Source organism: Equus caballus, chromosome 1, assembly GCF_041296265.1.
Source record: "Equus caballus isolate H_3958 breed thoroughbred chromosome 1, TB-T2T, whole genome shotgun sequence".
Lineage (NCBI taxonomy): Eukaryota > Metazoa > Chordata > Mammalia > Perissodactyla > Equidae > Equus > Equus caballus.
The window spans coordinates 139,112,298-139,131,548 of record NC_091684.1 but is presented as its reverse complement, the minus strand read 5'-3'; the positions used below and the strand labels follow the sequence as shown (position 1 = coordinate 139,131,548).

At 48.4% G+C, this 19,251-nt stretch overlaps 2 protein-coding genes across 7 annotated transcripts in view; one reads left to right on the top strand and one right to left on the bottom strand.

Moving 5' to 3' along the window:
• Nucleotides 1-12,506, top strand: part of MAP2K1 (mitogen-activated protein kinase kinase 1) — a 75,946-nt gene extending 63,440 nt beyond the window's left edge. For both annotated transcript variants that reach the window (XM_023655001.2, XM_001496420.7), the window contains exons 6-11: nucleotides 2,948-3,072; nucleotides 5,864-6,065; nucleotides 7,424-7,488; nucleotides 10,224-10,285; nucleotides 10,686-10,731; nucleotides 11,464-12,506. In XM_023655001.2, coding sequence (XP_023510769.1) covers nucleotides 2,948-3,072; nucleotides 5,864-6,065; nucleotides 7,424-7,488; nucleotides 10,224-10,285; nucleotides 10,686-10,731; nucleotides 11,464-11,577 — 614 coding nt within the window. In that variant the 3' untranslated portion in view covers nucleotides 11,578-12,506. The remainder of the gene's footprint in view (nucleotides 1-2,947; nucleotides 3,073-5,863; nucleotides 6,066-7,423; nucleotides 7,489-10,223; nucleotides 10,286-10,685; nucleotides 10,732-11,463) is intronic.
• SNAPC5 (small nuclear RNA activating complex polypeptide 5) lies at nucleotides 10,745-18,269 on the bottom strand. Of its 5 annotated transcripts, none has more exons than XR_002812108.2 (5): nucleotides 18,054-18,217; nucleotides 16,890-16,979; nucleotides 15,933-16,067; nucleotides 11,014-11,677; nucleotides 10,745-10,864 (listed from the first exon to the last, which is right to left on the bottom strand). XR_002812108.2 is itself a non-coding variant. In XM_023655004.2 (4 exons), the coding sequence occupies exons 1-3, from the start codon at nucleotides 18,141-18,143 to the stop codon at nucleotides 15,951-15,953; spliced, it is 297 nt and encodes a 98-aa protein (XP_023510772.1). In that variant the 5' UTR covers nucleotides 18,144-18,269; the 3' UTR covers nucleotides 10,745-11,677; nucleotides 15,933-15,950. The 5 variants fall into 5 exon arrangements, 2 of the variants coding, with proteins under 2 accessions (XP_023510772.1, XP_023510777.1); XR_011439756.1 differs by having other exon boundaries at nucleotides 15,933-16,064; nucleotides 18,054-18,216; XM_023655004.2 differs by having other exon boundaries at nucleotides 10,745-11,677; nucleotides 18,054-18,269.
• Nucleotides 18,270-19,251: the final 982 nt, after the last annotated feature.

Below are 19,251 nucleotides of genomic sequence, written 5' to 3'. Positions count from 1 at the left end.
CCTCCTGAAGTTTATACTCTCCCCACTTGAAATAATTCCCCAGGAGGCGCATGACTTGCCCCTCACTTCATCCAGGTCATGGATAAGGGCCATCTGCCCCCAGAGGCCTTCCCTCAGTGCCCTGTCTCAGCAGCACCCTGCACTCTCTCTGCTGTTTCCTGGTTTGGTTTTTATTTTCTTTGTGGCACTTCAGGCCACCTGATGTTACACATTGGCTTGTGGGTTTGTTTTCGTCTGTCTCCTCACACTGAACGTCAGCCTCATATGGTGGGAACTTGATCAGTTTGCTCGCTCTTGTCTTGCTGGTACCTGCATGGTACCTGGCACATAGTGGTGCTCAGCGAGGATTAGGTGGAGAGTGACCAGTTGAGTAATGTGGCAGCAGCGGGGGTGGGAAGGAGACAGGTCTAAGCATCAGAAGATCTGAGTTCTGGTTCCAGCTTTACCCAGTCTTGGCTGTGTGACCTTGAACCTTTAGGCCTTAGACTTTTCATCTCCACCAGGGAAGGGAGGACCCAGATGCCTTCTAAAGCCACTTGAGACACCTACGTTCTGAAAGTCTGTATGTAGGACACACAGGGGTTTAGGGGTTTAGGACACACAGGTTGTTGAGGGGTTTACAAAGTTCTTGTGTCCTGTGATGCTATGAGGGCTGGATCTTATACTGCACCGGTGGCTCTGAGTTTGGGTGTTGGTACACAGTGAGTTTAGATCCATTCATTCACAAGCCTTTGGGAGTCCCTCCCGTGTGCCAGGTATTGTCCTAGCCGTGGTGTTACACTGGGGAGGCAGACAGTCAATGTCCCTGCCCTCGTGGAGCCAATGGTGGATGGGGACAAGGTGGAGCTGGCTGGGGGCTGTGGTTTTGACCCCACCAGGGCTGGAAATGATGAGGGGCTGGGTGGGGGTAGGGTAGGGGAAAGACTTACTGGAATATGACAGGGTGACTTTTTTTTTCAATATACCCTTGGAAAGATACTTAAATAGACCTGTTAGAATCTGTTTAAGAAGAAATACTGTAAATGCATTCATGTGAGATTATTGAAGGGAAAAATAATGTTAATACAGCATACTTTCAGAGATTTTGTGGTTTCAATTCTAGACCAATGCAATAAAAAGCGAGTCACACAAATTTTTTGGTTTCCTAGTGCATATAAAAGTTACGTTTACACTGTACTGTAGTCTTTTAAATGTGCAATAGCATTATGTCTAAAAACACAATGTACACACTTTAATTAAAAAAAATTGCTAAAAATTGCTAACCATCATCTGAGCCTTCAGCGAGTTATAATCTTTTTGCTGGTGGAGGGTCTTGTAAACAATGCAGTTCTCTGAAGTGCAATAAAGCAAAGCACAGTACAATGAGGTATGCCTGCAGCGGTTCTGTCGGTTGGAATTAGAGGATTTGGTTTTTTCTCTGATTCTCCAGATATTCTATATCCTAGTGTCTATATTACTTCTCTCAAAGATTCCCTGTCACAGTTTGTGATTTTGCCCCTGGGTGTGGCTTACACCTGAGTGGGTCTCCTTGTTTGCTGCTATCTGCCCACAAAGCCCTGGCCTGGGGACTTTCACCAAGTCCCAGCCTCCGTTTACCCACTTGTAAATGAGAATACAGTAGTCCCCCTGTATCCGCAGGGGGGTGTGTTCCAAGACCCCCAGTGGATGCCTGAGACCACAGATAGTACTGAACCTTATACATACGTGCCTGTGATACAGTTTAATTTATAAATCAGGCACAGTAAGAGATTAACAACCATAAGCAATAATAAAGTTGGCTTTGGGGCCATTATTAAGTAAAATAAGGGTGACTTGAACACAAGCGCTACAATACCACGACAGTCATCTGATAACCGAGATGTCTACTAAGTGACTAACGGGTGAGTAGTGTATCCACTGTGGATACACTGGACGAAGGGATGAATCACGTCCTGGGTGGTACGGAGTGGGATCGTGTGAGAGTTCATCACGCTACTTAGAATGGTGCACAATTTAAATTATGAATTGTTTATGTCTGGATTATTTATGTTCATTTTTCATTAATATTTTTGGACCACAGTTGACTGCAGGCAACTGAAATCTTGGACTGCGGAACCACGGATAAGGGGGCACTACTCTACTTGGCCCTGGTCCGCCTACTTTACAGGGCAGTTGTTTGAATCAGAGGAGACGGAGAAGACAAACATTTGGAAGTTCACCTCCCTGCAAAAGGAAGGGCCAGTGGCCCAGTAGTGGTGCTGACAGCCAGGGCAGGAAGTGGGGAAGGTCCGAGCGCAGGGAAGGGCATGGGGCTGGTACTGAGGCACTGCCTTGACCCTGAGGGGCAGCTTTCAGGCTAGTTCTCTGGCAGTGAGGGGCTCTCCTTGACTAGCAGGTAGGCTGTTAGGGAAATAACTTCAGTGAAAGAGAATCGTAAGTCAGCTCCCAACCCCTGCCTCACATATTCGTAAAACTCACCTGCTCTGTGCTTTGTACTGAGGTCAGGAGCAGAAATTCTCACGCCCATCCTGTCTGCCTTGATTCTTTGCTCAGCAAGCATACAGATCTTATTATTTGTGGTTTTCTTCCTTATGATCTAACCATATTATGTCTTGCCAATAGGGGCAGTTGAAGCAACAGACTTTGAAATCTTAATTATTTATGGTAACTGGCTCCCTCCTGTGGGTCATCTGGTCAAGTTTGGATTCTGAAAGAGTAGAAATCCACTGACTTTCTGTCTTGCTTCTACAGCAGCTTATCATTTCCTCTCCAAACAGTCCTTCCTCAAACCATAAACAAGTGGGAAGAAGGGGCCTTGGTGGCCAGTGTTTGCAAGCCACTGTGATGGGGGTGGGGAGTAGGTCCTGGGACTCATGGTCAGGGCTGGTCTGTCTGTGGAGCACTGACCCTTCTGCTCGCCGGCCTACCTGTGCCAGTTCTCTACTTTTCTGTTTTCTTTTCCCTGCAGATGTCAAGCCCTCCAACATCCTAGTGAACTCCCGTGGGGAGATCAAGCTGTGTGATTTTGGGGTCAGCGGGCAGCTCATCGACTCCATGGCCAACTCCTTCGTGGGCACAAGGTCTTACATGTCGGTATGAGCATCCGAGTTCCATTTTTTGAGCTTCTTGTCTGGTCAGGGATAGGAGCCAAGTGGGTGCCTTCTCCTGTAGAGCCAGAGCCTGGTGATGGGGGTTGGGGAGAACAAAATGAGGGACGAGGCATTGTGGTCCCTCCCCGAGGGGATCACAGTCTTAGGGGGAGATGCTCGTGGCCTTTCATAAGCCTCGGAGCATAACTGGGGTCTTGGGGCCTTGACTCACTAGAAGAGATTGTACGATCACAGCTCCAGCCCTCGCCAGCACTCGGATGTTTTCCAGTGCTTGGCTTCCATTCTCAAGAGATTGTGAGCTTCAGCTACCCTTTGGTCACCTCGACCTGATTGTCTTCAAAACTTCAAACCCAACATGCCCAGACATGATCCCACCCCAAATCGCCCCACCTTTTCTTTTCCATTAGTGGTAAATGGCATCACTGTTTCATTGGTTTCCCCAGGAAGAAACCTGAGCATCAGCCTTTAATCTCCCTTCCCAGCTCCTTATCCTTTCCACATCTAATGGTCCCCAACTCCTATGTACCTGTTCAGAATTGTTTCCCCAGTCGGACCTCTTCCGTCCCTCCTCACTGCATGTCTCCCAGTTACTTGCCCCTGCCTCTCACCACAGCACACCTACCTGGTCCCCTGGCTGGAGTCTCTGCTCTAGTTCGGCCAACACCCCATCACAGAGGTCTTCCCTTGGGCTTCCCCCTTTGCTGGCTCCCACTGTCACCAGAGCTCTGTGTGCGGCTGTGCCCACACTTATGTCACCATCAGCTTGTCCTCTTCTCTCCCCCATACAATGAGGTCCTGGGGGCAAGGATAGGGCCATAGGTCTCTGTTGTCCCTGGGGTCTGGCTTGGGGCCTGGCAGTTGGTAGGTGCTCAGGGAATGTTTGGCAAGTGGGTGAATGGTTGGTTGACTGAATGGTGGGTCAATGGCTAGCATGCCCCTGAGAACAGTTCAGAAAGGGGGAAGCCTGACTCGGGGTGAGTGCTGACATGGGCTAGAGTAGAGGAGGGTTAGAGTGAGTGGGAGGTCTTCATGGAGGTGGAAGTGAGTGCAGGCCTGGAGTGGAGGGGGCAGGCACAGAGGCGCAGGGCATCCTAGCACGGAGAGTGTTTTATGTGCTCTTTCAAGCACTTTCACATCCTTGAGTGATCTCATCTGCTGCATGTGGTTGTCCCATGAAGTAAAGATGCTTGTTTCCATTTTAGAAATGAGGAAATCTAGAGTCAGGGAGATTAAGTGACCTGCCCACTTAACCTTGCAGAGCCAGGATTGAAAGCCAGGTCTCCTTCTCGCCAGTTAGCCCCGTTTGCACAGCATGCCCTCACTTGCCTCTTAGGTAGGATTTGGCAGCTGCTCCTGGCCTCCCTGTGTGGAAGTTCCTGTCCGCATCCTCCTTCTTTCTTGCCTGCACCTATCCCGTGACTCCAGCCACTGTCAGTATCACTCACCCGGCGCTGACCCACATCTCCGCCCCTCCACTCCAGTGTCCTGCAGTCTTTAAGGAACAGGGAACCCACCGGCCCTTCAGAACTCTCTCCCATTCTCTTTCCCTGTCCTCCCCTTATTGCTTCTTCCATAAATGTCTGAAAACTGAGCAGCTCGCACCCTGGGTCACTCAGCTGCCAACTCACAAGTTCAAAATCAATTCATAGGCCCTAGGACTTACTGATCTAGGGTTTAGTGGCTCGGGTTTTTGTGGTAGGTGGTCAGTTCCAAAATAGTCCAGTGTTGGAGTTAGTGAAAAATCCTATGGGAGAAATTAATTTAATGTCTAAATAGAAGTACAATGGTCAGAATAAAGATTTTTTTGTAGAGTTCTTGAAATACGTGTCCTATTTCAGTTAATGCTAAATAAAAATAATGCTTTGTATAGCACTGTATACTTTTTTCTCTTTGACTCCTCCCACCAATAACAACTCATATTTTGTATAGCATTTTGCAACATCTAACATACATTTTCATTTGATTTGACCTCCTCAGTAACAGGTATTTTGTTGTGTTGTTACTATTGTTATCACCATAATTATCAGTCCCATTTTATAGATGAGGAAACTGAGGCTCAGGATCATGTAGCTTTTAAGTCCCAGAGTTGGGACTTGAACCTAGGTCTCCTGACCCCAGATCCTTTGCCTTTTCTACCATTTCACATTGTCCAAGGACAGTCAGTGAGTAAATGGCAGAGCTGGTCTTATAACTCAGCATTCCTGACTCTCAGGACCAGTGTTCTTTGTACTCACTGCACAGTTCATTCATGGCCCATGTTCCAGAAGCTTCATGTTTCAGACTCAGGTAACAAGATGAGCCTCTCGTGCTGGGCTTTGGCCAAGCTGCCCTCACATCCAGGACATGACCAGGCTGGGCAAAGCTGGAAGCACAGCTGCAGCAGCAGCCAGGGTCCAGCTGGGTCGGATGCTGTTGGTTCAGGGCAGGAAACCGGGGAGACAGAGCCCTGAGGAGGCCTCAGAGCCACGGGAGCCTGCTAGGACTTGGGAAACACGGTATTTGGGGGTAGATGGGGAGCCAAATTAAAGAGGTTAGTGGAGGTCCTGAACCAAGATGTGAGCTCTTGAGAGGAAGGGGCAGAAAAAGATAAAGCCCATCAGTAGACCCAGGGCCGGGACAAGCGGGGCAGCCCACTCCCTGCAGCACAAACAAGCCTCAGAGGAGCAGAAGTGCTGAGGCCTCCCTCTGAGCATCCACGGGGATCACCCATCCCTCTCCTGTGTGGGCCCAGATTAGCTCACAGCTGAGCATAATTGTGTCTGTCTCTCCTGCAGCCGGAAAGACTCCAGGGGACTCATTATTCAGTGCAGTCGGACATCTGGAGCATGGGGCTCTCTCTGGTTGAGATGGCGGTCGGGAGGTATCCCATCCCTCCTCCAGATGCCAAGGAGCTGGAGCTGATGTTTGGGTGCCAAGTGGAGGGAGATGCGGCTGAGACTCCGCCTAGGCCAAGGACCCCTGGAAGACCCCTCAGCTGTGAGTGGCCTGGTGTGGCCCCAGCTTGGACTGTGGGGGGTCCCTTACTGTTGGGGGTTTCAGGAGGGCTGGTTCTCTGTACACTCTCCCAAGATTGATTCCCTGTCTCTGGATGCCAGGCTGGGGCCAGGGGGGAAGCAGAGCGGGGGTCTTCAGGTGGGTGTAGAAAATTATTACTACTCCCAACAACTTCCTACCATTTGTGGAATCCCAACTATGTTCCCAGCACTGTGCTTAGTACTTTAGATGCATTATCTAATTTTTAAAAATCATGAAATTTTCTTTTTTTAAGGTAGATTATTTTACTGAGATAAAATTCACCTAATATAAAATGCACATTTTCAGTAGTTTTTAGTATATTCCTCCATGTTGTGCAAGCATCACCACCATTAATTCCAAAACATTTCCATCACCCCAAAAAGTAATCCCATCTTCACTAGCAGTCACTCTCAGCCCACCCACCCCCAACCCCTGGCAACCACTAATCTACTTTCTGTCTCCATGCATCTGCCTAGCTTTATCTAATTTTAATAGCAGCCATGTGCGAGCACTATTATAATCTCCATCTTAGATAGGAGGAAACTGAGGCACAGAGCGCTTGACTTGTCAAGGTCACATATACTTGTAAGTGGCCTTGATTTTGATTGATTCCTTGGTGGTGAGCATTGTGCAGTACCACCTGCCTTTCTGAACATGAGTGCTGTGAAGTCAACTGCTACTTGGAAGATCCTGGCCCAGTCATCATCTTCTAATGTAGTTCCTGTCGGGACTTTCCTGTCTGACCCACGAGACCTGGTCTTTACCTACATGAGGCCTACGTGGCAGAGGGAGTGTATGAAGGGAGAAACTGCGGGGGCAGGGATAGCTGACGGCGGTGACTGGAAGGGCTGGTGGCTGTGGTCCCTGGCCTGGGGTTCTGGGGTAGAAAGAAGAAACTCAAGGAAGAAGGAAGAAATCCCAGTTCAGGGAGAATTACAACTAAGTCCTTTATGTTATGTTATTTAGTTATTATCTCATTTGTTCCTCTCTCAATATAAGGGAGGAAGGGCAGACGTAATTATTATTCATCTCTGCTTTACAAAACTCAAAACTAGGCTTAGCAGTCAACTGATTTTCCCAAGGTCACAAACCTCAGATGCGGCAGAGCCCAGATTCATACCCTGGCCACTGACTCTGGCCTTTGGTGGTGGCCTCTGTGTTCAGGCCTTATCTGTAGCTCCTTTTGTTTCTATTTATCATATCGACCTTGTTCTGGTCCCCAGGATCCGTGTCTAACCCCTAGGGTCATACTGGCAAATACCCTCCTGTCTGTTTCTGAGAAGTGTTTTCTTTTCTTTTTTTTTTTATAAAATCTGTAGCTTATGGAATGGACAGCCGACCTCCTATGGCAATTTTTGAGTTACTGGATTACATAGTCAACGAGGTAAGTACTACATGGCTTCCTTGACCTTGGAATTTGCTCCTCTTAGGGAAAAACTCACAGTTGATTTGACTGGGAAACCTGAGTTGTTCCCACCGAATGGGCTGCTTGGGTCCCAGGATCCACATGACTTGGTTTGCACATCACGCTCTTGGAATTGAGTGGCTCGTTTAGAAGCTATAGGAGTCCCTTCCCAGGGAACATCTCCAGGTATCTCTGAGTCCCTCGTCCTCTCTCAGATTCAGGAGCCTCTACCTTGCCCATTGACATTCTCATTCCTTCACTCACCAAGTGTTTCTTGTGCAGTTACTATGTGCTGAGCACTGTGGTGGCAGTAGGAATGAGGTGGGGATCCAAAGATGGAAAAATAAAAGTCCCTGGTCTTGAAGACTATTAGATTGTGAGGAGGAGGAGGCAAGGCAAATATATATGTAACTGCAGTATGGGGTTTTCTCTTGTAAGTGCCATTAAACGGCTGTGAACATAAAGAATGACAATGTAAAAATAGATATGGAAAATATTCACTATAAATTGCTGTCTGAAAAAAGCAGACTACAAAATAGCTATACTACGATCAGTTCTTTAAAAAATTTATGCATATATGTGCATATAAAGTCTAGAAAGTAATATAATACAGTGGTTCTGTCTGAGTGATAGAATTCCAGGTGATTAAAGGTTTCTTTTTGCTTATTGCTCTTGGCTGATTTTAATAAAAAGAACATATTTGTGTAATATATATACTAGTATGTTTAAATGGAAAAAGGCTCAAAGAAGGAAGAGACTGATAAGCTTTCATCAAATTTGGGTTTGCAGGGAGCTGGAAGCTGTGGACTAGCACTAGTTGCTCAGAGGAGGGTGGGGCAGGGCTGGAGGGGCTGGGGGTCAGGACAGGATTTCAGATAGGGCCAGCACTCCCGGCCTCAGGAGCAGCATGGTAGTGAATGAGAAGGGACAAACTCTGGCATGTTTGGGAGGCAGCTGGAAGCCCCCACTTAGCTGGAGTATTGCCCTCTTCTCTTCTTCCTCAAGAGACTAGTGGAATAACTTTTCATACTTTCTTCCTGCTCTCTAAAACCAGACCCCAAAAGGCTCAAAATGGTCCCCTTGTCCATTACAAACATAACAGGGAAAATCCTGGTTCACTGGAGCAGTTAATAAATCACTGTCACTGGTTCAGTCCACTAGGGAGATTAATTTACCTCTTTACTGACTGTCTGCACAGCTTTCTGCTGGCGCCATGGGACAGAGAAAAGTAGTTCAGGATCTGATCTTGGCTGCTTAAGGACTCAAGGAAGGCAGAGGACGTTGCATCTGTGGTAGTCAGGAAAGTCATCCTCCACTGCTGGGCCCTAAGCTGGGTGGGAGCCACATTAAAGGAAGAGATGGCCCGAGGTTAAATACGCAGCTGCCAGTTGCCTAATGTGCCCTGCCACCTTGCATGTTTTTACATTTCCCTGCTCAGTTCTCCAAGCACTGCTCAGGTGGGCCAGGTGAGGAAACTGAGGCTCCAAGATGAAAAGTAGCTCAGGCCCTTCCCACTTAGTGCTCTTGCTTCCTTACCACCTACTCCCAGCCCCGAGACCCCAGCCCCTTCCTCCCAGGAGCCCGGGCTGCATGGTGGCAGGTGTATGCGCCTCACACTCTGTTGGCACGCAGCCCCTCCCTTGCTTGGCCCCCTCCTACTCCGGAGGTCTGGAGCGGACTGCCCTGGAGGCCATGCTGCCTGTCTCTTCCTTGAATGTTCCTTTCATCCCCCTCAGCAGCAAGGACAGTCTGCAGGGTGGGCCTAAGAGCTGGGTTTAGTCTTTGGCCTCAAATCAGGCTTATTCACCTGCTGTTCTGATACAGCACTCAGAGGCCTAAGCTGGCCTTTTTTGGTAGTGTCACTGGTTAATTTTTAGTCTCCAATTACCTGTTGATTTGGGCTACACATTGGAGCAGTGACATCCTGGGTTGTGTCTGGGGGTCAGCTCATAAGGAAGCTGCACACAGCCCCAGCACAGGTCACATGAGAGTGGCTGACGTTTCCTGGGGCTGCATGGAGCACACGAGCTGGGTGCTCCAGGGCCTAGTCCTGTGTAGCCATGTGTAATCTCCACCATGCACCCTGGGAAAACTAGAGCCGTTGCCAGTGTTCCTGCTCCGATGCCCTCAAACGGTCTCATTCCTGGAGTGAGTGTGCAGGTAGCATTCTTCCAGACCCAGCCCTCTGCTGGTTAATGTCTTATTAACCTTTCTCTGCTCCTTCAGGGTTCCAAAAAGGGATATACATTTTATCATTGTTCAGTTAGCTTTCTATGACTTCCGCAGGTGCTGTCTGGGCTGGACTATACCTGGTGGTTTGCATATCCCCCAGCTGTTGCTACTAGTAATTTCTGGATATGTTTCCATGCCACACTCCAAGATTTACAGTTGAAGAGTGTCAGAGCTGGAAAGGATCCCAGAGATTATTATGTCCTCCTCATTTCATGGAAGGGTAAACTGAGGCTGAGAGGAAATCAGTGATTTGTTCAGATGTGTACTAGACAAGTGAGTGGTAGAAGATGGACTTGGCCCCAGCTCTGTGGTGTGTGAGACCAGTGGTTTCACCCAGGTGACCCGGCAGGCAGCCACTGCCTCCGACCTCTGCCTTTCCTTGACTGGATAAGGGCAGCACTACTCAGAGGTGGGGGTTGGGAGGGGAGGCGAGGTGGCTGGAGCAGGAAGCCAGGCATTTATGTCTTGACATTTATTTGCAGCCTCCTCCCAAGCTGCCCAGTGGAGTATTCAGTCTGGAATTTCAGGATTTTGTGAATAAATGGTAAGTCAGCTCCTTGTTTTCTGGAAGAGTACCCTGGTTTTGTCAGGCTTCCCACTCATCTTGGGAAGCACGACTTTGCCCCTTCCCTTCTGTGATCACCCTCGGGCTGCTGCCCTTCTAGAGTGCTAGGAATTGGTGACCTGTCTACAGCAGTGGGTACAGTAGCTGCTGCTTTCAGCACTTGCTCTACAGGGATCGGCATATTGCCTTTCGACCAGCATCTAACCTACTGTGGGCATGGCATCGTGCTGAGAACAAGAAGATGAACAGGGCTTGGGGATTCTTTCTCAGAGCCTGTGGGGTGTAGTGGGGGCGGGGGGGGGGGGGCCGGCAGACATGCAAACTTTGAGTTAGAACCAGCACCAGGCAATAGCTCTCACATTATCTTTCTTCCTTTAAGCTTAATCAAAAACCCTGCAGAGAGAGCAGATTTGAAGCAACTCATGGTAAGTCCACTTATTTCAGACTTGTACACCACCTGTTTATTCATTTGTTCTCCTCCCGTCACACGTCCGTCCAGTACTTCCTGAGCCCATTCCTTGCTCTGACTTGACCACTGCCATGCAGCTGACCCTGGGGCTGCAGGACACCAAATGTCAGTCTCCTCCATCCTCCCATCAATGTAAAGGGAAAGCTGGGATGACCCTGCAGCCCCAGGGAGTCCAGGGAAAGAAAGGGCCATCCCAGCCCTTCATGGGGACAGGGCCCTTTTCTACTGACTGGCTCACCTTACATTCAGGACTCTCCCCAAGCCACTCTCCACTTGCCACATCTTGTTTGGTGGTGGTGTAGGGCAAGGAGCAGGGAAGTAATACTGTGAATTTCTGAGCTTACAAGGTTTGTAAAGCCTTTTTGGTGTAACACCCACTTTCAAGTTCATCAGTTCCTCTGTTCCTTCTACCAGCCCTGGGAGGCACTGCAGGCAGAGCTCCCTGCCCGTTTAATAGCGGGAGAGAGCAGGCTCAGGGAAGTGAGTGGCCCAAGGCCTCGCAGCTGGTGGACCCGGCAGAGCGGGGGTCTTTTGGCCTGCAGCTGGCCCTGCTGTCCTGGTCCCCAGTGCTGCTCAAGGGCAGGCCCCAGGAGCTCCTTCTAAGGGCAGCACAATCTCTGGACCCAGGACTCTTGAATTTTCCTTCTTGGTGGTCTTTGAACACCACTTTCTGTTTCCTCACATGCAGGTTCACGCTTTTATCAAGAGATCTGATGCCGAGGAAGTGGATTTTGCAGGTTGGCTCTGCTCCACCATTGGCCTTAACCAGCCCAGCACACCAACCCACGCGGCTGGCGTCTAAGCGTTTGGGAAGCAGCAAAAAGCGAGCCCCCTGCCGCGTGGTGTGCCATGTTGCTTTCGGGCCTCCTTCCCATGCCTGTCTGTTCACACGTGCATTTCACCTGTGACAAAGGATGAAGAACACAGCATGTGCCAAAATTCTATTTGTGTCATTTTTAATAGTACTGTCTTTATTCTTATTACTATTGTTATTCCCCTAAGTGGATTGGCTTTGTGCTTGGGACTATTTTGTGTATGTTGATGATCAAAACATGCGCAATGTTGAATTACCGTGAAACTGGTGACTGTGGGTAGTCCTTCTTATTGAAAATTGCACTGCTCTTCCCTCCCTGTCACTGGCTGGCTGCCTGTATTTCTGGGGTTCTTTGACACTTGGTGGTACTTCATTCTTGCAGGGCATACCTCCTATTCGAGTAGGAAGGAGCCTTTAAGATCCTTCACAGGCAGTGCATGTGAAGCATGCTTTGCTGCTATGAAAATGAGCATCAGAAAGTGTATATCATGTTATTTTATTATTATTATGTTTTTGCTTTTGGTGTAGAATTCAGCAATTTCCATCAAGATCTAGCCAGAGCCCTTCACTGCCATGATAGCTGGGGCTTCACCAGTCTGCCTACTGTGATGATTTGTAGACTTCTGGTTGTATTTCTATATTTATTTTTAAATATACTGTGTGGGATATTTAGTGGTATATGTCTCTCTAAGTTTGGAGTGGTGTTTCTAAAATGGAGTTACTTTGAATGTTATAGATGGATCAAGGCATAAAATGTATGAGATTTATTTTTCCCCAAATCCAAATACTGATGCTATTGTAAACAACAAACAGTGTGTATAGTGCCTAAAAATTGTATGAAAGTCCTTTTAACCATTTTAATCCAGATGTTTAACAAATCTAATCTCTTATTCTAATAAATATACTATCAAGTTAAACGGACAAAAGATTTCTACTTTCGTAGTAGGATTTTCAATGTCTCCTATATACAAGAAATCGAATTCTTTAGCCAAGCATTCTTATGAGGGGCAACGGGAAGACAAGGAGCAGGCCGGAAGGTGGACATAACACACCGCGTTGGACTAACGGGGCTGCCTGTAATTCCAATCTTTGAACTCTGTCCAGCTCTGCTCACCAAACCCCCTATCTGTGAATCTTCGATCCACCTTCCTGTGAACCTGTGAATATCCCATCTCTTTATAGACGGGACAAGCAGGAGGCAGAGGTGGGGCTGGGGGGGGGGGGAGCAGCACGCCCACAGGAGCGCCTTGCTGGTATAGCCAGCTGTCTACCTGGGACAGTCAGTCCCATGCTGCTTTGCTCCACTGAGCAACGGTTTCCCCTCTTTCACCGGTCACACTTAACTACACGTTCCTGGAGAGAAGGAATGTGCCTAGTGCTGGCTTTGTCATGCCTGTGAGGTGGTAGTGAAGTCACAGAAAACAAAGCCATGTCTCAACTAGCCAATGGTCCCCTTTCTGTGAAAAGTGACTTTTGGAATTTGAGGTACATGTGAGGTTGCCTGGTCAGCACCTCTTCCCTCATTTTCCTTCTTTGAGAGGGCAGGTTATAGAAGCCAAAATAAATGTATATTTAAAAATAAAAAGACCTATTTCGTTTTCAAATTAAAAACAGAAGTTGGGTAAATCTCCTAAGCAGGTAGTTCACTCTGGATCTGCCAAAGCTTAGGATATAGCCAGGATTTTAAAAACTGGTTGCTGCTGCCTCAGCGAGGCGATCATTTTTTCTTGCTGTGAGGCTAACACTTGTTCTAAGTCAACAGTGTAATGTATACTTTTTCAATAAACATTCAGACCGAGGTTTAAGACCCACACCCACTACACACCCCATATGTTTTGCTAACAGAGAGGATGCCATCACTACTGAGAATGTCTCATTAAAATGTGCAAACTGGGGGGCTGGCCTGGTGCCGCAGCAGTTAAGTGCGCACGTTCTGCTTCAGCGGCCCAGGGTTCACTGGTTGGGATCCCGGGTGCGGACATGGCACTGCTTTGCAAGCCATGCTGTGGTAGGCGTCCCACATATAAAGAGGAAGGTGGACACCGATGTTAGCTCAGGGCCAGTCTTCCTCAGCAAAATGAGGAGGATTGGCAGCAGATGTTAGCTCAGGGCTAATCATCTTCTTCAAAAAAAGAAGGCTATTAAAAAAAAAGATGTGGAAACTGCATCTTAAAAGGAAGAAATGATGTAATCTGGAGTCTAAAACCTGGATCTGAACGCTTTCATGCTGTCTTTTGAGGAGTGTTTTAAATTCTCTATTCACATCCTGAAAGTCAAAAGAGTTTTTCCTAGTAATTTTTACTAAGAATGACCTCATTGTCAAGAATGATATTCCCTGCATCAGTCTTGCTGTTTTGAGTTCCCCAAGCCAAATTACTTCCTCAAACTTCTTACTGAGACACCAACAATGGTTGGATTTTTAAATGATACCTCATTAGCACCTCACAACCACCTGTGAAATCGCCAGAGCAGATATGAACACCCTCATTTTACAGCTGGGAAAGTGAGAGTTGCCAAGAGGGGAGAAGGCAAGCCAGTTAGTGGTAGAGCTAGGATTCATAGCCAGTTTTGCTAGCTCAAAAACCCATGCTCAGCTAGTCCTGGGGGCCTAGTGGTTAAGTTTGGCGTGCTCTGCTTCAGTGGCTGGGCTTCGGTTCTTGGGTGCAGACCTATACCACTCAGTGGCCACAGCAGTCAGTGGCCATGCTGTGGTGGTGGCTCACATGTAAAAAGAGGAAGATTGGCAACAGATGTTAGCTCAGGGAGAATCTTCCTCAGCAAAAGCAAAAAGAAAAATGAACAAAAAATACCCCCATGGTCATATTTTAAGTTAGACCCCAAAAATGTACACTTTGATGCTTTTCATTGCAAAACTATTTTCAAATTGTGTTTTCCAAGAAACATCTCATTCAAACTTTCGGCTATTTCCTGTAAGAGGAGCTCAAAATAAGTTTAATGAAATGTTGATTAACAAATCTATCCATGTTCTCTTCTGGAGCAAACCAACGTCTTTCAGAAAATGCTTCTTTATAAGGCATTTTTAAAAACAAGTAAAAGAACTATCAAATTTTCTATTTCTCATCTTTTCCCCATGCCCCTCCCCTGAAATAACTAAGAATTTAGAAATTCCTGTTTCCAAATGGTTACATAAGTTCTATTTGAGGAGGTTCTTTGTGTTTTGTTTGTCTTTTCTGTTGCTAGGGCAGGGCAAGTTACTTTTATAAAATTAAGCAACTAAACTATATATTCAGTGGAAAAGGGACAGTGTGCAGAAATGAATCTCAACTTCAAATACCAAATTTAACTCTTATTCTGTAACTGTCATCCCTTTATTATAAAAATCCAATCTCCCAAGCATAGTGACTCCTTTTTTAATGGCACATTTCCTCTCTAAGTCCAGAAAACCATCCTGGTGTGCTGTTTGCCCCAGAGGAGAAACTGATCCTTTTCTCTGTTGCTATCTGGAAGCCAGGAAGCTGCACGGTGGCTATTTAAGTACATTTTACCACAGTGACGTCTCCACCTAGATATGACGACAGCACACACAGCACACAAAGCAGTCTATAGTAGGCAGTGTGTTGCATTGTCACTGAGAGGTGGCAATAGCTTGTGCTCTCAAGTGGCCCTCTGTCCTCTTTGTCATCTTTCTCTCCTAGATTGTGGCCTTGCTCTGCTCACAAGGGTTCAAAGGCATGCAAACAGCCTTTAACTGATTTTCTTAAAAGAGGCATTGTTGATTGGAAAGACTAGCTTCTATTTAAACTCTGCCCTTTTTGCAAATGCCAGACTTTCTTAATAGCGTTTCAGAGGAAATTTCTGTTTTGAACACAATTAATGAATCTGACGAGAATACAGACACAGCACCACTCATACTGCTCAGTGTTAAGACATTGCATCTTTGCTTTTCTACATGTCACTAATTTTTGTTAAAGCATTCTGAAACCTAAGTTGTTGATGGAACCATTTTTACAACTACACTTCCTCCTAAAGTTCTTGTTTCCTTTTTTTTTTTTTTGAGGAAGATTAGCCCTGAGCTAACATCTGCTGCCAATCCTCCTCATTTTGCTGAGGAAGACTGGCCCTCAGCTAACATCCATGGCCATCTTCCTCTACTTTATATGTGGGACGCCTGCCACAGCATGGCTTGCCAAGCCGTGCCATGTCCACACCCGGGATCCGAACCAGCGAACCCCAGGCTGCCGAAGCGGAACCTGTGCACTTAACTGCTGCACCACCGGGCCGGCCCCTTTGCTTCCTTTTAAAGCAGCTACAGGGCCCATGGCAAGAATTCTTTGAAGAGAGAAAGTACGAAGAGACTTAGAAATTTAATTTGTGTGACTAACCCTGGCTCTTCTTCCCCTTCAGGAATCTGATTCCTCCTCCTCCTCTTCCTCCTCTTCTGGCACGTGGCTCCTTGTGCTCAACTCCAGTGCAGTTTGGTTGATTGACACTTCATTGTCTACATGCACCAACATCTGCTGCAGCCAAGGATATTAGGGATTAGTAGGAAACATACTGGCCTGAAAGTAGCAGATTCTTAAAATTGTTTTAAAATCAAATCTCAGTTGCATATTCATGCTTAGTATTTATCACCAAGAGGTATGGCCACTTTCCTATTTCTCCAAATCCTACCCTGACCTCTCACCCCGCCGCCCCCACCAGAACGAGAGCAGGGTAAATGCCCTAGGTTTGATAGACTGTTACCTGATTTACAAACATGGTTCTTACGAAATAATTATGCTAGTTTAGATGTGCTGCTTCCAAATGGTTTTAAAATGACTTAATACACATCTGGGAGAACTGCTCAAATATAGTATATTTAGAAAGTAGAAGATGATTTTACTGATTTATTGAGAGAATCTGGTAAGAGAAGGATACAATGAGGACTAGAACTCATTTTTCTAGCACTGTGCTTTGTAATTGAAGCTACACTCTATTTCTGAATCTCAACCTTAGTTATTCAGAGCAGCAAAAGTTCTGAAACATCCCTGCAAAGATCTCCAGACCCTCTGGATTCACTGGACGTACAAGAGAGGACGGATGACTAGGACGACAGAGGCAGTATAACAGTACCTGATTACTAAATCAATCAAAGCATAACCAGCGGTAGAAAGGTGGATTGTTCCCTGTCTAAAATAGTAACGTGGAATAGCCAGTTTATTAAACTAGAAAATTCTTATTAGCACTTCCCAGAGTCCTTTAGGCTCAGGAATGTGATTTACAACTTTTGACCCCCAAGCAGCAGGAGAGCACAACGGACTTGGCCTTCTCTCCCTAGGCCCACACTCGATCACGCTTACATCATGGGACTGTTGCGGTGCAGGCTGAGAAGGCGGCATCACATCCCCTCTTCGGGAACTAATCATTGATTGGAGGGCCAATTCTTCAACCTAGAAAAGAAGAGTTAAGGACACTTTCCTTACCATTTCACTGAGATACTGACGTGGGTTAAATTTACTGAGCATGCTGTTCAAGCATGCTTCCACAAGAGGAAGTGAGAACAGTGTACTGTAACCTCTCTGCAGCTCTACAGGGAGGGTGGGGCCCCTAAGCTTACTGGCTTTTTAAGGAAATGAGCAGAGAAAGCCGCCAGCCCCTTTCCCCTGGGGTGTACAGGTGTTCCCGCTGAGGCAAGGCTTCCATTCCCCCAGACCTAGCAGCTCGGGGGAGAAAACACAAGTGTGCCCTTAAAAACGCCAGGCGTCTTCTCATTGCAGAGGGCCGGTTCCCTAGGCCTGAGCTTGTCTGCCCAGTAATGAGAAGGCGAAGGCAGGAGGGACGGAACATGGAAGGGTTTCCAGGAGCCTAAGGAATCCAGGCTTTGGAGGTCACCATCAACACCCAGTTAGGTACCCGGACAGGCACTGTGGTGACGTAGAGCGTAAACGAGTGCACGCCAGCAAGTGTACCGAGGGAAAGCGCGTCATTTTGATCTGTCACAGCTGTACAAGGCTTTGCAGTTCACAGCGGGCTTTCGTGACCCTCTCTCATCTGGACTTAGAGGCCCCGCAGAAAAGTGCAGGGCAGGGATGCTCGGGACCATCGCCCTGCGGCTAAGGGGTGAACGGGCACAGCTCTGGGAATGGCCGCGGGGGCCCCTGTCAGGGCGGTGGTCGGTGACGGCTCCGGGCGGAAAGCTCCTGGGAACTCGCGCGCCACAGCTCCTTCCCTCAGGGCCTCGCCGCCCGCCTGCGCAGCACCGGAGGACCCGCCAGTCCTTCCAGCTTGCGGTACCACAGCTGGGCGGGCGCCACCACGCGCTGGGAGGCAGCGACCAGGCCGCCTGCATTCGGGGCTGGGCTGCGGGGCGCCCCCCCCAGGCGCGCAGCGCCGGCCTCGGCGGAGCCGCAGGGAGGGATTCTGACACGAGCGGGCCGTCATCTCGACACGCTCCCCACGTGCGTGGGCAGCGCCACGACGGCCAGCTGAGGGAGGGACGACGGGCCGCGGGAGCGGCGGGTCACCTTGAGCCGGTTCAGCTGGTCGTGCAGCGCCGCCTTCAACCGGAGCAGCGTCTCCTCCTCCTTGCGGAGCTCCTGAAGCCGGCTCAGCATCTCGCCTCCTCACGCCCGCCGTTCTCCGCCCTCGCGCGGTCCACGCCACCCGGCGCTCGGTGATGACGCCACGGCCTCCGCCGACCGGGAAACGGGGCGAGGGCGTGGCCGGCGGCGCGTCGGGGCGGGGCGGCTTCCTGCTGACGCTCGCGGGAGCTGCACAGCTGCGGCCGAGGTATGTGAGGCACAAACCGTGGTTTTATTTTATTTTATTTAAAATTTAAAGATTGGCACCTGGGCTAACAACTGTTGCCACCTTTTTTTTTTTTTTTGCTTTGTCTCCCCAAACCCCCCCTGTACATAGTTGTATATCTTAGTTGCAGGTCCTTCTAGTTGTGGGATGTGGGATGCCGCCTCAACGTGGCCTTGACGAGCGGCACCATGTCCGCGCCCAGGATCCGAACCCTGGGCCACGGCAGCGGAGCGCGGGAACTTAACCACTCGGCCACGGAGCAGGCCCCCAAACCCGGGTTTTAAACCAAAAACCCGACTCCAGTAACGATCAGGATTCCTAAAGCACAGGATGTTGAGCTGTGAAGCACCAGGAGATAAAATGGCCAAATATCGAGTTCCAAATGCTTCAGTTGAACAGTAGTCGCTGTACCACACTTCCAATGTGCTGTTGCCACAAGGGGCTAATTCCACAAAACCTGCAGAGGCATTTAAAGGCAGGGACAAGAACAAAATCACCAGCACCCGGCACATAGGAACACCACCTCTACTGTTGAGGGTGGCTCCTGTGGGCAAGGATGCCTAGCCAAAGCAGGGTCCCCAGGGCCGGCCTGTGGCCAAGTGGCTGTTCACCTGCTCTGCTTCCCGCCCAGTGCTTCGCTGGCTGGCATCCCGAGTGCGGACATGGCATTGCTCATCAAACTGTGCTGAGGTGGCGTCCCACATAGCAGAGCCAGAGGGACCTATAACTAAAATATACAACTACATACTGGGGGGCTATGGAGAGATTAAAAGATTGGCAACAGATGTTAGCTTAGGTGCCAATCTTTTTTTAAAAAAAAAGTGGTTTCCCAAGAGGCAAAAGCACGAAGACAGCTGTGCTTAGATAACAGCATCCGGAGGTGGTGCCTTCACATAGTAAACAACTGACATCTCC

Coding starts and splice junctions, on each gene's coding strand:
- SNAPC5 (XM_023655004.2), bottom strand. CDS start 18,143: ATGCTGAGCCGGCTTCAGGAGCTCCGCAAGGAGGAGGAGACGCTGCTC. Junction 16,980..18,053: donor ACCAGCTGAACCGGCTCAAG/GTGACCCGCCGC, acceptor CTTCTTTTCTAG/GTTGAAGAATTGGCCCTCCA. Junction 16,068..16,889: donor CACCGCAACAGTCCCATGAT/GTAAGCGTGATC, acceptor CCTTGGCTGCAG/CAGATGTTGGTGCATGTAGA.